The 15,280-nt window shown below is 59.8% G+C and overlaps 1 protein-coding gene and 1 long non-coding RNA gene across 5 annotated transcripts in view; one reads left to right on the top strand and one right to left on the bottom strand.

The window, feature by feature from the left end:
- Positions 1-14,424, bottom strand: part of NKX2-2 (NK2 homeobox 2) — a 34,329-nt gene extending 19,905 nt beyond the window's left edge. Inside the window, exons 1-3 of one of the 3 annotated variants that reach the window (XM_070588555.1) lie at positions 14,274-14,424; positions 5,253-5,946; positions 2,888-4,343 (exon numbers count right to left, since the gene is read on the bottom strand). In XM_070588555.1, the coding sequence (XP_070444656.1) occupies positions 3,781-4,343; positions 5,253-5,511 (822 nt within the window). In that variant the 5' untranslated portion in view covers positions 5,512-5,946; positions 14,274-14,424 and the 3' untranslated portion in view covers positions 2,888-3,780. Of the gene's footprint in view, positions 1-2,887; positions 4,344-5,252; positions 5,947-13,451; positions 13,589-14,273 lie in introns of those variants that run through there. The other 2 variants (XM_070588556.1, XM_070588558.1) reach the window with 2 other exon arrangements.
- LOC139078114 (uncharacterized) lies at positions 5,836-7,889 on the top strand. 2 transcript variants are annotated; one of them, XR_011530874.1, is made up of 2 exons: positions 5,836-5,949; positions 7,163-7,889. It is a non-coding gene; the product is annotated as an uncharacterized lncRNA (long non-coding RNA). The 2 variants fall into 2 exon arrangements; XR_011530875.1 differs by lacking the exon at positions 5,836-5,949 and adding an exon at positions 6,869-6,994.
- Positions 14,425-15,280: the final 856 nt, after the last annotated feature.

The raw sequence follows: 15,280 nt of genomic DNA, 5'->3' as shown, positions 1-15,280 counted from the left end.
GTCCGAGCATCCCCCAGGGCCAGGCACTTCGGATCTCCTCCTGCAGCGGCACAGTCCGAGGGCTTCGACGCGGGGCTCCCAGGCAGGAGAAGCTAACTGCCAGTTCTGGCTCACAGCAACACGCCAAGCGCGCTCAAGGAGCCGCAACGCTTAGGGCATACGGTTCGCAGACCCGAGCCTGAGCGTTAGAGCCAGTATTTGGTGGAAGAGACAGAGAAAGAGAGAGAGAGAGAGGGAGAGAGAGGGAAGAGAGAAAGATATCCAGCTCTCGGCGTGTCATGGGGCCTGGGCGGGGCTAGCGCCCTCTGAAGCCATCAAAGACAGGGGTGGCTTTTTTCCCCTCCTCCAACCTCCTCCCCAATAGATATAGCACGAATTTTTAATGCGTCTTCCTTTCACAGACAACAATACAGGGTTTGAAAGCCGGACACAATTTGGGTTTTGTGCGGGTCCCTCCTCGCGCTCCCTCGGCCCAGCTGGCCATATGGAATCCAGCATGGAGCCCGCGGATGACAAAGGGACCCAGTGACAGGCCCAACAAAACCCCAAGGAGACTTCTGCCTGACTCCGGGATTCACTGCCCGCGATAAGCGCGCTGAATGGTGCGGGGGGCGGCGGGCCCTTTCTCCCTCTTCCCCTCTCTCTGTCCCCCGCGATCCTTTCTCTGTCCCTTTTTAATATGCACGCCTCTAACATCCCCGGCTCCCAGCTCTCCCATTGTGCCGTTTTGTGCGGCCCGCTGTAGATTGGGCGAAGATAGACTGCCGTAGCAGACCCTGCGCCGGGTGCGCTCCCAGGGCGCTGGGGTTAGGGCCACACAGGGCTCTGCGGGCGCTTTTATTGACTCTATAGGGACCCGAGGACAGAGAGAGGCAGGCGCTGGACCCACCTCCCCGGCTCCCGGCCGCGCGAGCGCACACCCAGACTGCGGGCTCGCGGGCCTGGCTACCGCCCAAAACGCGCCCTCAACGAGCATACTGTGGAAGCCTTAGAGAATTTGGACCTTCCAAGCTCCTTCCCTCCTCTTTGGAGGTCTGGGGGGTTCCTATGATCATTCTTGGCCCCCAGAAGTCCTGGGGCCTGAGTCTTGGAGCTGTGCCTCAGGCCTTGTGACAACTGCACTCCAAGGGGCTAGGAACTCTCACCTCCCTTCTCCGCGGATTGGGGGTTACAGAGAAGTTACTAGTGGGAGGGGGAGTGGTTGGTATTAGGGCAGGTTGAACATTCGACTTCTGCACAGCAAACTATTCGGGGGAGAATTCTCCTGGCCTTTACAGACAGCAAGAAATAAAACTCCAAACGTTTCCAAGCTAATGTGGGGAACAAAGGGAGACTCTTCTGCATTTAGAAAAACCTGGATGAACCCGGATGAACCTGGAGACGGGAAAGGACATTTAGGAGGGTATTAGAAAGACTCCAGCGCCCTCAGTTATCCAGGGGCGGGTGCGGAACGCAGGAATAACGTGTAATCACGTCCCTGGGCGTGTTGCGCTGAGTGCTACTGACGCGCAGATTTGGTCACACGGATAATCATGTTTGCTTTAGATATTCAATTAAATCTGATCATCAACTAGACGGAGCGAGAAAGTCAGCTGGGACCGCTCCCTTTCCTCGGCCTCCTCGCCCCCTGACCCCCACACCCCCACCCACGAAGGTGGAGCTCGAGAGAAAACTAGAGATAGAATTTCCGAATGGGGCCAACTTTCGATCCCAAGGCGTCGCAGAGCACCCGCTGGGCCCTGAGCTACAGAGCCTGGGTGTTTTCAGAAACCGAAAAATAGAGGAGAGGGGCACCCATTCCCCCCAAGTCCACATGGCCCTCTGAGACGCTCCCCCGCGCCGGCGAGTGTGCGCTAGCATCCGCCAAGGAGATCTCCCCGCGACAAGGGTGGGAGGGAATCAGTTTTCTACCAGGGATGGACCATGCGCCCTCCCCCAGGCGAACCGGGGGCTGTTTGCTCACTGCCCGCTCTCCTCACCCCAGCCCCGGAGGCCGGGGCGCACTACCCTACCTCCAAACTCCTACTTTCTAGCAAGCAGTTCACCCAGCTTCATGCCAAACAGCTGGCCTGGGCGATCGCGCGCAGCCAAATGCTAGGAGGGGACGAGGCACCGGACCTGGTCCAGGGAGAGGGGGCTGGAAACCGGGAAAGGATGGGGGCGGAAGAGAAGGGGGAAAGCTCCGTTTGCAGGGATTGCCACTGACTCCGAGTCCTTAGCTCTCCCGGCCAAAGAGCCTAGAGGAGGCCGCTGCACCCCACTCCCTCCCCCGCGTCCCGGTCCCCGCGTCCCTCCTTATTGCCTCGAGCGCCCCGAAACCCGCCTCACCCTTCCTCCCTTCCCGCGCCCAGGTCTTCTACCTGTCTCCTGGGCCGCTGGCGTCCGCCAAGTTTGAAAAGGGGGTGGGAGCGGAGAGAAAGCAAACCAGTCTCAACCTCAGCGCCCCCGCCCCCTTCTTAGCGCGAGGTAAATCAAACGCGACAAAGTGAAAGTTATCGAGGCTTCAACAGCTTCTCAGGCTGAAGGAGCCACTCGGAGATTTGGGGCAGCGAGGAGGTTTGCTCTCCTTGCCTTCTCGTTTTCCACTTTTCCTCCCGGATTCAGACAGCGCGCGAGGCCGGGTGAGAGGCCCAGGAGAGGGCGGGCGACCCTGGCCTTTGGGTCTACAGCTCGCAGGCCCGAGGCCAAGCGCTTCCGCCCCGGCCCGGGGTCCGGAGCTCGGAGTGAGGCCTGTCCGGGGAGTCTATCCAGCGCCTCGCGCGGCCCTGGCCCCCGGCTCCGAGGGGAAGCCGGGTGAGAGCGCGGCTAGCCGTTTGGCCGGGCTCCTTTCCCAAGGCCTCCGGGCCTGGCGCAGGGCGACAAAGTAAGACAAACAGGAGGGCTGGGCTTGGTTTTTTTAAACACAGGATTTTTATTAAAATTCTTATTTAAAAAAATCGAAAGCTTTCAGCGCCCGGCGCTCTTGGGGAAACGCACCGAACCGCTGAGCTCCAACTTCCGGGGCTCAGGACCCGGAAGATGGGGCAGAGGGCTTCTTGCCTACACTTTTTCCTTTTTCATATTTAAGAAATGTTTGCACTGAACAAAATAAAAAAAGAAAGACGAGAGCAGGAGAAACCAAACGTAAGCAAACCGAAAAAAAACCACAAAGAAAGGAGTTAGGCCCTGAGGGGGAACAGGCCTGTCCTGAATGTCATTTTGGCAACAGTCACCACAGATATTTACAACGAAAATCGAAATCTGCCACCAGTTGTCTGAATGTTTACATGGCCATAAATATTTAGTATTTTCTTATTTAAAAAAAGGAGAAAAATCCTCGATATTTTTAAAGTGTTCTCCACTTGCTTTAAAAGAAGACGGCTGACAATATCGCTACTCACACAAATATATTTTACAAAATTCACAAAAGCAGGGGGTGGGGAGTGGGTTGGTCTTTTTCTCTTCACAAGTGAGGAGGTTAACGCTGGGACGATTCGGTCCCCGTGGGGAGGGGCAAAAAAGTGAAGCTGCGCAAACATTCTGTAAACACGGCTTATAGTTCAGCCCTCTCCAAAGGTTCACAAGGAGAGAGGACGGGGCAGAGCTGGGTGGTGGAATCTGCCGCTCCAAGGAGGCACAGGCAACCTCCCGCGCCTCCCCAACAGAGCCGAGAGTCAACTCGACTCCATAATAATAATTATAATAATAATAATCACCCTAAGGACCGAGTCCGCGTCGCCGCCGCCGCCGCCGCCGGGGTGGGGCCAGGGCCTAGGGCCGCGAGTCTCCGGGCGGCGGCGCTCACCAAGTCCACTGCTGGGCCTGGACCAAGGGGTGTGCTGTCGGATACTGGGGGGTGCTGGCCGAGCTGTACTGGGCGTTGTACTGCATGTGCTGCAGAGACTGCGCGCTGTAGGCCGAAAAGGGGATGCCCGCCTGGAAGGTGGCGGCTGCCAGGTCCTGGGCTTTGAGCGCGTGGCACGGCTTGCCGTCCCTGACCAAAACGGGCACGGCCACCCGGCGCGGCGAGGGCAGGGGCGTCACCTCCATACCTTTCTCTGCCCGGGCGCGCTTCATCTTGTAGCGGTGGTTCTGGAACCAGATCTTGACCTGCGTGGGCGTGAGGCGGATGAGGCTGGCCAGGTGCTCGCGCTCAGGCGCCGACAGGTACCTCTGCTGCCGGAAGCGCCGCTCCAGCTCGTAGGTCTGCGCCTTGGAGAAGAGCACCCGCCGCTTCCGCTTTTTGCCCGCGTCCCCCCCGCCGCCTGGGGTCTCCTTGTCATTGTCCGGTGATTCGTCGGCCGAGGGCTCCGGGGACTTGGAGCTCGAGTCCTGGGGCGCCGCGCCGGCCGCCAGCCCGTGCACTGGGGGAGAGAGAAGCGCGTCAGGCTACTGGAAGCCGCGCGCAGGCTGGGCCAGACCCTGTGCGCCTGGGATCCTCGGGGCGCCCCCAGCCCTCTGCACCCCTCAGCCCGGCCCCACTGTCTTCGCCTTGACCCCAGCCCTGCTCCACGCATGACAAAGCCATCGGCCTCCCCCAGGGGAAAGAGGAGAAGCGGCGGGAGTGGGGGCTCGGGACGTGCGTTACTAGGGGTTCGCACAGTGTGGGTGCGTATTTCGGGGGAGTGACGCACGGAGATGATCATCGCGGGTTCAGGGCTCCGGCCCCCTTAAGCAGTTTCCTCTCGGGAGAGACGTGGGCAGATTTTTAAAAGAAAAATCCCACAATCCCGGCATTGATCGGCTCAGCCATTTAAGGCAGGTTTTTGGGGGCCTTCGTTTTTGCTTTCGACTTTCTCGACACCCTCCGCGCCGCACAAAGCGTCCTCTATGATCGCGCAGGGGGCAGGGTGAGCCATTTATACGCGGGCCGCCGGGAGCCTCCCCCACCCTCTCCCCATGCCCCGAGGCTTGCTGGCTCGCTCCAGTGCTCCAGGCCAGTCCCTCCCGGCTGTCCGAACGGGGGAGCCCCAGCTAGAGCCATCAGTCCCAGCTGACTGCTGTAACCAGCCCTTGGGAAGTAGTCCCCCCCCCCCCAATTTCTCGCTTTGAAAAAAATATCCGAGACCGAGGCTTTTTCTGGGACTAGCGGGGCTCGACGCGGAGGAAAGTATTAGGGCCTTCTAAACAAGTGCTGAAACGCTTTCCAGGGGTGCAGGGTGAGGGATCCGGCGTAAATGGCTCCGTCCCCTTTCTCCCCCAGCGTCCGGCCCAGGCTGCGACCACAGGAAGACAGGCGGCGACCGCCGCGGCGGCCAAGTTCCGCTACTTACGCGAGTACTGGAGTCCCTCGGTGCTGGCCAGCCAGCGCGTATATGGGTTGTCGCTGCTGTCGTAGAAGGGGTTCTTCAGGGGCAGGCTCTGCACCGTGTCCAGGGCGCCCTGCCCCAGCGGCCCGGCCCTCTTCGCGGGCTCCGGCCCCTCGCTCTCCTCCTCTGGCCCTTCGGCCACCGAGCCTTCCTCATCGTTGGTGTCCGGCAGGTCCAAGATGTCCTTGACCGAAAACCCCGTCTTTGTGTTGGTCAGCGACATGGCTCTGGACCCCGCAATTTATGTCGCAAAGTTGTAGCTTCACTTGGTCAATTCGTGGCGCTCCCCAATTGGGGTGGGAAGGGGATATGGGGGGAAGGATTGGGGGAGGGGAGGGGGGATGGGCTTTAATTATTGAGAAAATTATTATTTTTAAAAAAGAAAGAAACTATAGGGAAGGGAAAGGGGGGAAATAAAAGTCCAATGCAGCGTCTGTGTCTTCTCCGAGAGCGCGGGGAAATGAACGCAGGGAGCTGGCGGCCTGCGCCCCGGAGCGCCGCGGGCCGGGCCCTAGTTTGTAACTCCAGGAGGGGTGCCAAGGCGGCGTCAACTCGGGCTCCAGCGGCCGCTCGGCGCGCGGTGGCGGCTGGTGGCGAGGAAAAAATGGGCCATTGCCCGAGCGATCAGTCCATATAAGGCTGGGCTCCACTCACGAACCTGGTGAGAGGGGGGAGGGGGAGAAAGAGAGGGAGGGAGTGAGGGAGGGGGAGCGAGAGAGGGAGCGAGAGAAGGGTGGAAAAAAAGGGGGGGAGACGTTAAAACGCAAAGGTTGGACACGTGTGGGCGGGTCTTGGAAGTCAAGTGGATGAAGACAGTATTTGCAGATGTGAAATTGTGGGTTTTGGGGAGCTCCGCGCTCCCAGCCAACGGCCCTCTAGAGCAAGATGAGAGGTGTAACGTGTCAATTAATTGCAAAGACGGGGCGAGCCTTTTTTTTTTACCCAGTATTTACATACAAAGGACCACCGCGTCGCTCGCGAGTCCATACACTTGAAAGGGCTGTTTTAACGAATTGCATCTTAAAAAAAGCTGAGGAGGAGAGAAAACAAAACAGAAACCAAGAGGAGGGAAAAGAAATCCTTCTTAACATTCACCGGTTCCTACCTCCCCGCCCCCGCGTGCCCACCCCCAGCAAGCCGGAAAATTGGCGATTTGTGGCGCCTGTGGAAAAGGGGGAGGGGGCGAAGTCTGAGCCGCGGAAATCTCTCCTTTCCATCGCTGGTGGTTCCCTAAACAAGATCCGGTTCAAATGGCAAGAGCCCAACTTCTGTAAGCCTCCTAGGTCAATATTTTGGTTGAGGCTTAAGGTTGAGTACTAGAAATGACAAGGCAAGTAATTGATTCTAGTTAACGCCGAAAGAGCCCGAAACCCAGGAGAGGGTTATGGCTCGGGGCCGGCTGGAGCCACCACCAAGCGACACCCCCTCTCCAGCCACCCTTTATTTGCTAAAGACTTATTTATTTCCTTCTCTCCGCCTCCCCCCTCACCCCCTCCATTTCTTTGCGGCCGAGGAGCGCTGCGCAGTTCACTTTCGGCCTTGCAGGCGGCCCAAGGGAGGGGCGGGGTGGGGGTGGGGGACTCTAACTGGGGCGGCGTTCGGACCCCGGCCCCGCCGCCTGGGACTCCGAGGGCCGCGTACACCGGGTGGAGGGCAGGGCGGACGGCCCGGCAACCTTCCTGCCCCCTATTATGCCTCCGGGAGAGGTGCAGCGGCGGGAAAGGAGAGGAAAGGGGTGGGGGGCGGGGGCGCTGTCGCCACCCCGGATGGGGACCCCGAAAGCCGGGGGAAGGTACGCGGGACGGGCGGAGGATGCTGCGTTTTGTCCAGAGTTTCCTTCTCCCACGCAAGTCCTTTCATTTCGTCCCCTTTAGGCGCGATTCGAGGACACGCTCCAGGCTCCCAGCTCGCCTTGGGTTTGTGTGAAGTTCCCAACCTCTCGCCGGCCCGGGAACTGAACTTTTCTGGGACAGCACCTCCTCCTCGGCGCTAGGAAGGAAAAACCCTCGCCGCACTTCCCACCCCTGATTCGAGGGTTTTTGGGGGAGGGGGGACGGTTGCTACCTGATGCTCGTCCCCGCCGGAAGAGCATCAGGAAGGTGCTAGGCCTGGGGGCGGGGAGGGGCGCATAAGGCCGCGCGGGGGGTCCGGACTCCCCTCTGCCCTTGGCCGGGGTCGCCTCAGCGCTGGCGAGCGGAGCGCGCGGGCGCCGCGTCCCCCTCGCGCGCAGCTGCGGCCGCCGCAGTGCCCCTGCCGCCCCCGGGTTGCCAGCGCCTAGCGAGGGCGCCTCTCCCCGAGCCGCTCGGCGGCTTTCTGCGGCCCTCGCCGCCTCGCCCCCAGTATGTGACGTGGGTGACAATGGCCCAGGTTCGAGCGAGCCCCTCGTCGGCGCGTCCTGGGTGGTCGGACCCGGGCAAACACAAATACAAACCGATTGCTAAGCTGCGGACAATGAGCGAAATGTAGACAAATGTCCCGCTCCCGTTGGAAGCCTTTGTCCCGGCGCGGTTTTTGCATTTATTTCAGTGGCGAAATAATACATGATTGACGCCCTCTTTCAATGTGTCCTAACTGTTTGGAATAAATCTAAGGTTGTTCCTAGTTGTCATGGCATTCAACCCTTTTCAATGGACTATCTCTTCATTCATTTCTGAATCCGTCCACAATATTAAGGAAACCCCTTCATGTCGACGCTCCCCATTCCTCTTTCTCCTCCTTTTTCTTTTTTTCCTTTCTACCCCTCCTTCTTTTTTCCCCTGCAAGAATTAGAAACTGGTTTGAATCGTGTTCCTCGAACCCATTACTTTTCGTGCTTTTTCCTCTCCTTCCAGCCTCCGTCTTTCTCAGCCTCCCTTCTCGTTGCCTCCCCTCCCCCCTTAAACGGGGGCGTTCTCCGGCCGGTCCAGTCTGAGGAGGGAAGTTGGTTCTTCAGGAGTCGCAGAGGCCCAGTTTGGAAACAGGGGCAGGGTGGGCCTGCCCCAACCATTGTTACCGAGCGGCTAAACTGGTGAGAAAAAGTTCCTCAACCCAAGCATTGCAGAGAGCTTCCTGTGGTTCCTTCTCTGATTCTTCCGTCCCATGGGGGAGGGGGGTATCTCTTGGGGACCAGGGCAGGCTGCAGGGATGGGGAAGGGTCAGAAATGAGTCTACTTGGGCCAGGCCAATTCTCGGGTTGCACATAAAATGGTCTTTGGGCAAGAAGTGTCCCTTTTTACAAACCCTCTGATTCCTCTCTCCCAAAGGGCGGGGGAGGGGCTCCCAGCCGCCTTCCCTGGAGCCCGCTCACTTCCTCAGCTTGGAACCACCCAGTTCCATATAGTTCCCAACTTCTCCCTCCCTTCCCCCAACATTGTGGGCCTTTCTCCCAGGATCTAATCAGCACTGCCACTGTTGACCACGTCCCCTCCCCTCCCCCTGGGAGCCTGCACGGTGGGCAGAGCACCTGAGAGACAGACCTCTGTTTTCCTACCGGAATCCAGGCTCCTGGGAATTAATCACTGGGGGGTGCGGGTGGGGGTGGGGTGGGAGGGGGGAGTGCTAACAATGGGCCTTGAGAAGGAAGCCCCCAGCCCAATTTAGGGAAGGCCAGACTCCCACGCGGCTGCCCCTTGGCCTCAACCAGATGGAGTCTTTGGCTCCTCAGGTCGCAGGATCCCCTTCCAGGGGCACTTGCGGGGGCCACACTTCCCGTGCCCGCCCAGACCTGATCTCGGCTCCCTCCTGCACCATCACTCCAGCCTGTGCCAGCGCTTTTCCTTCCGCTGGCCTTGGGGCAGCTGGGCAGGGAGGGAGCTGGAGGGAGCCTCGCCTAGTCTCCTGCCGCCCGGCTCCGCACCCTGGGGAGCCGAATCCGCTATGCCCAGGGTCTGTCTCCTGGGACCTAGCGAGTCCATTTTCCCCCATCCCTTCGTCGCCCGCGTGGTTCCCGCGTCCTCTTCCAAAGCGCTGACATTTGCAATTGAAAAGGCGCTGGGATACCACTGGGAGGCCCGTAATTGAAGGGGAGAAACTCGGCTTGTTAGAGGAAGATCATAAAATGCAAGTCCCCCAGGACTGGCCTGCGGACGCCCGGAGGCCGGCGCGGGACCAGCTGGCGGCCAGGGGCAAGTCCGGCGCCCAAAGCATGCTTCTCGATTTCGTGCAGCCGGGAGAGCGGGGGCCAGGCCACACACGCACCTTAACACGCAAATTAAACCGGTGACTGCGTTCAGAGGACTCCCCAAGAGGTCTGGCCAGGATCACGACGGCCTGGCCTTTTCAAGCCAGGGGTCTCCTGTTACGCGAGATCCTGCATAGCCAGCAGGCTGAGAGGACCCAGCACCCGCCTCCTCCTGAGAGCCCTTTATTAATGTCCCGTGTCAGTTCTGAACATATCAGTGTCCTCTTGCACCAGTTTCAGCTCTACCTGAATGTGCTGTAGTCTCCCCCACTGGGGATTCTTTGGTAGATTCTTTCCCGGTTCCATCTTGCAGCCAGGAGAGGAGGACAATGTCCTGGCTTCCACCATGACTGGGTTTGGGCTCTGGGCTCTGCTGCCGGCGTCGGGGAGCTCGTGAGCACCCTGCAGTGGGCCTTCGGCTGCTGCAAAGTTGGGGACGAAGTCGAGGAGGGTGCAGGAAATTTGATCCCAGCGTGTTCTAGGCCGGAGGGAGATGCTTTTGGTTTTCTTTGGTGAGCACACACCACCTAGCACCCATGCCAGCGTCGCCAGAGCAGCCAGAGGTCTTTATTCTCAGCGTTGGGGCTCCAGGTTCCTTACAAATCTCGAACTCTGTACTCTTTCTTCCTACTTTTAGGATGGGCGCAAAGGGAGTCGCCGGGCCGAAGGGAGGTGAGGGAGTGGAGGAAGAGAATCTTTCTCCTTGGAGGCTAGAGGGAACCTCCTTTGGGCAGCTTCCCAGGCCGCTAAGCTCCTTTCCGCCGCTCTGGGTTCCGGAGGGACTGAAGCGCGGGCGGCTGGAGAGGGCGGCGGGGGAACTGAACAATCGCCGGAGGCCCAGGAGGGGAGGTAAATGTACACAGGCTAAGTGGCCCCACTCCAGGACAAGTGGCCCTCCAAGTTGGCCCACTGTTTACCTGTTTACTTTCCCAGGTAGCTCAAACACGAGCGCCTTTTCTGAGCTCCGGAGCACGGGGGCGGCCCTGGCGCGCCCTGCGGTCCCGACTTCTGGCTGCCCCACACCGTCGCTTTACGCTCCCTGTTGGGGGAGGGGTGAGCTCCTAAGGGCAGCAAACATGGCAAGAAAGGAAGATACTTTGGGAAAGTAAGGAGAGGCCTGGGCACACCCCACGCCTGGGAACGTGGCTTGGTGCGCCTGTGGATGAAGTGGGCTTGCTGGCGCGGCATCCAGCGCCCTACTCCGCGCCTCTCTGTTCAGGGCTTGAGGGCCTCTTGGGAGGCGCTCTGCTCACATCCGTCCCCTTGCAGGCTGGTGAAAGCTTGCTGGTAGGCGCGTCCTCGAGGGCAGTTTAGGACAGGAAAAGTCCTGGGGGGGGGGTGCACCTTGGGGGCTGACTCTAAAGGGGGGGGCAGCCTTGAGCAGCCCAAAGCTTCGGCAGCAGTCCTAGGGGCCACCCCTCGCCCTCCCCACCCACAAACGCGCGTCCAATCACTAAAAATACAAGGTCTTTTCCCTTTATTTGGAAACACTAATTTGTTTGACTTCATTTCTTTTCTTTCTTTTTTTTTGGAATGAAAGAGGTTGAAAAGAAACTCCTTCCCTGGTACAGTATGTGGCTGAGCTCTCAGCCCCCCTCACATCCCATCTCAGATAACAACCTTCAAGTGGATTAGTTTATTGTCTGGTTAGCGCCAAGGTGCACGCGTTGGTCTTCATTCACTCCCGGAACAAAGCGCGTGGCCCCTTCCCGCGCAGGCGAGGACGGGCGCGGACACAAAGGTTCTGCCGGAGGAAACGATTATTTTATCGCGGGTTGGAGACTCGAGCGTGGCATGCACTCCACATCAATGCGGAAGGAAAATGTCGCCCAATCTGTTCCCTGACACCCGGCGATAAAGACGCTCGCCTCCAAATCGGCCCGATGGTGGCTTCAGCTTCAGGTGGGGAACAGGGGCTGCAGGAAGCAGGGGGTCAGCTCTGGCGTCCCGGGTGAAAGAAGTCCACGAGTGTGGCCCAGGTACCAAGCAGGGACTGTTCCTACCCAGAAAACTGAAAGTTAGGCTTGTCTATGGTGGGTCCAAGCCCCAACTGACATTGCCTTCTGCCCCGGGGAGAAGGAAACAGGTCTTGGAAATCTCTGCAGCCTATGGGGCAGAAGAGTGGAGTAACTGGGTTGGGAAGGCCTGTCACTGTGCAACTTTTGTGGGGCTAGACCATTACAGGGGCAAATCTCTGGTAGGGGAGACCCACAGCCATTGCACAGAGGGACCAGAACGCAGGGGCTAGTGGGAAGGGAAAGAAAATCTCAGCCCACTTTGGGTTCTGGCCTAAAGTGAGTTTTTTCTTCTTTGGTCCATATTGTGTTAACTCTTAACATTGTCTCAGGTGGGGAAGAATGACTGGGTGCCTCCCAGAAGGATAATCCTCCCAAGTCATCAAGAAAGTATAGGGCAGATCCGTTTTCCAGGCCCAGAGACAGAGCTCAAATTCTGTGTCTGGGGAAAGGCCCCGCTGCCTGCCTTCCTCCAGAGCCCCAAGAACTCTGTGAAGCCATGGAGAGAAGAGCTGATCTTGGGACCCAGAACCTGGAGGCCCCCCTGCAATTAATTGTGAGTGCAGGACGCAGGCATCCACTGAGCTACCTCCCCTAGTCTTTTTTCAAGGCGAAATACACAACACTTTCCCAATTATCTACCCTCAAAAAAGGGAAGGGGGGACCACACATATCTCCCGGGGACATAAATTGTGATAGAAATTAGGATTTCTATTAATCAGCCTCATTGTGTGGGCGTAAGACCCCGCGGACATATGTTAGGACTTTGATAAATGCACTTTAATAAGATCTTTGAAAATGCATCCAATAAAATAAAAGGCAAGAAAAGCCGTTTAACTTTCATGGATGTTAAACTGAACACGAAATGTGGCTCGGGGCACGCTGCAAAATGGAACCGGCTTGCCTCCAACATTTGCTTTAAAAACGCAGCTCTAAGCCCCCCTTGGGCCAAATGAGCCTGTCCCAGCCAATCCATTGTCACCAGTTTATTGGGGGAACCAAGCACTATGTCCCTCCAGGCAAACTCCTCTGCTTTATTCGTTCGCGGTGCTCTAAAGATTAAATATGTTACAATGAGATTACGCATCGTCAGTGTTGCCTTCAGGAACGTTCTTCCAGCCAAGCCCGACCTTCCCCCGATAAGGGCGATTTCAATGCAGGAGATTTGGGTTTCTCAAGGAAACAAGGCGCTGAAAGCATGTTCTTATCTGAATTTACTTAACACGTGACACAATCATTACTACAGACTTCGAAAAACAAGCGGCCTGTCCTAACGGTTAGTATTCGGCGCTTAAAGCTGGGCCAGGCGGGCTGATGTGAAACGTGGCCATCGCCTGCGCGGGGAAGCCCTGCTGAGAGAAGGGCTGGGGCCTGGAAGGACTAGGGACCGACCCGCAAGGCCCTCGGCAGGAGAGGAAGCCGGGTCCCAGGGTTCGCCCTCTCACTTCTCCAATCTGAGCACCAAAAGTCCACAAATCTCCTCCAGACGCAACGCCCCCTTTTTACCCCCGAGCGCCACTGAAGTCCAGAAGGCACGAGAAGCGCGCCAAAGGGCCTCTTTACAGTGTTGCGTGTGGTGGTGGTGGTGGTGGCGGGGGAAGGGTTTGGAGCACAGGGGGAGCCCCTCTGAGACCAGGACCTCAGCAGACCCCACAGAGGTTCATTTCTGATCCTCTGGCGATCTCTACCGACGCAAATGAAGAACTGTCCGGCGCCTGGCGCGACCCGGGCGACACTCGCCCCCTCAAAGTGCATGCTTGAACCGCTTCCCCAGAGACCCCCGACCACTGCTCAGCCCCCAGCCCTGGTCCTTCCTGCCTGCAACTCCCGTCACTTACCTTCCTCCTCCTCCTCCTCCTCCTCACTGTCCCCCACCTCGTGGCCCAGGTCTTCTCCATTAGGCGCCATCTCCAGATTACCTTCGGGACTTCTGCCGCTGCCTTAGCCCTCAATCCCGAGCCCCTCCACGGCGCCCAGGGGAAGACTCACCGGGCGGAGGTGGGTGCAGAGGAGGCCCTTCCTTGCCACGGCCGGCCGGCCGGGGCAGCCGAGGAGCATCCGGTACCGGCAGTGGGGAGGGGGCTGGCGAGGCGCTCCGCGCGCCCGCTCCGCCTCCCACTTCCCGGCGCTGCGGCGACAGCCCCGCCGCCTTTCAAGGCGCGTCTTTATCTAGCCCTCCACCTACCCGGACCCCCCTCCCCGCGCCCTTCCCCCACCGCGCGCCCTCCCGGGCGGGGCTTGCGGCACGGCCGCCGGCGCCGCGCCCCTCCCTCCACCCGCTCCTCAGTCCCCAGCACCTGCCCAGGCCCCGGGGCAGTCCGGTTGCCCGGGCGGTGCCGGAAAGCGCGCGGCGGCCGCAGCACCTGGCCTCGGCGGCAGGTAAAACTTTTCGTGTCCGCGGGCGTGACGGGCGGGGCTCGGTCCCTCCCCGAGTGCCCCCCTCGTGACCAGCCGAGGCAGCGGAGGACTTTAGACGCCCAGCACTTGTCCACCTGCTGCTTTCGGACTCCGCGGCTTGGGGACCGAGCCGAGTCGAGAGCGGTGAGAGGGCGGGGCGCGCAACCCTGGCACAGCTCGGAGGGCAATGCGGTGCCCCGAAAGCCGCTCCCCTGGCCTGCCGCACGGACAGCGCCCGGAGCGCGTTCCGGTCCCCGGTGGCTGCGGCGGCCCGCGCGGGGGCTGGGGCGGGAGGCGCCGACAGTCCGCGCCTGACAGCGAGGGGCGACGCCCGGCTCCCTTGCAGCGCCCAGTTTCAGCCGCGGTCACGGCGACCCCGGTGCCCCCGGCACCGCGCGCCAGCGGGAGGCTCACCTGGAGCGCGGCTGCGCCGCTGGAGCCCGGGCTCGGCGAGCGCGCACAGCCCCGGCCGCTCTTTATCCCGCGCCGCGGGCGGCTGCCGGGCCGCGGGCGCTCGGGCTGTGGCGCGGCGCGGCGCGGCGGGCGAGCGCCCCCCTCCCGGCTCGGCCCGGGCCCGGCGGCCCCACCCTCCCGGCGCCGGGCCCCACGGCGGCCGCGCAGCCCAGCGGCGGGGGCCGCTCCCCCGCGCCGCGCGCGCTCTGTTTGTTTTCCTTGCCCGACTGACGTGAGTCAAAATATTGGCCATATGTTCAGCGGTAATAAATTGGGTATGAGCGCAAACACACTTGGGCTTCGATGGCTCTCTCAGTTGCCACATGGCCGGCTTGGGGGGAGGGCGGCTGCCACCTTCCCTCGGCCCCTGGCCCCCAAACAGGCGAGTAGGTTCCTTCTCCTTAGCGCCCCCTGAGCTGGAGATCTGGGAACCTGGTCTCTCGTCTCCCTCGCCCCTCCTCCGTCCCCAGCCGTGCCTTGGACCCTGCAGTCCTGGCGAGCCGGGCTGCTGGTTAACAAGGTCGCCATCTATAAATTGCTCCGTCGCTAAGAAGCCATAAAACCGAAGGGCCAGATGTGGCACGTTATTTATGTGTGAAAACCGCGTTTACACTAGATACGCCGACCAAGGCCGATAGCGCGACTTCGAGGGAGGTCACAGACCTCTCGCCCTGAGCTCCAGGCTCCTCCCCAGCACACTCCCCCCTTCCAGATTGAGGGGTGCTGGTCTTGCTGGCAAAGGGATTCAGCTCTCTGCAGCCCAGGAAGAAAGTGATTTCAGTGCGCTTGTGCCAAGGTGCCACCTGTCCAGAGTTAGAGGCAGCCGCGGTGATTTATTTCTTTTCCCTTTTTTTCCACAGGGCCTGGGAGGCTGTTTTATTTTCCAGGCGGTTGATAGGTTCCGCGGGGCTTTGGTCTGAACTGGAAAGGTGGCATTTGAACGCTGAAGACGTTCAACCCTGCGGGTG

This window comes from Equus przewalskii, chromosome 21 (assembly GCF_037783145.1).
Source record: "Equus przewalskii isolate Varuska chromosome 21, EquPr2, whole genome shotgun sequence".
Classification (NCBI taxonomy): Eukaryota; Metazoa; Chordata; class Mammalia; order Perissodactyla; family Equidae; genus Equus; species Equus przewalskii.
Note: the sequence above shows the minus strand (reverse complement) of the source record. Positions and strands in the feature narration are given on the sequence as shown.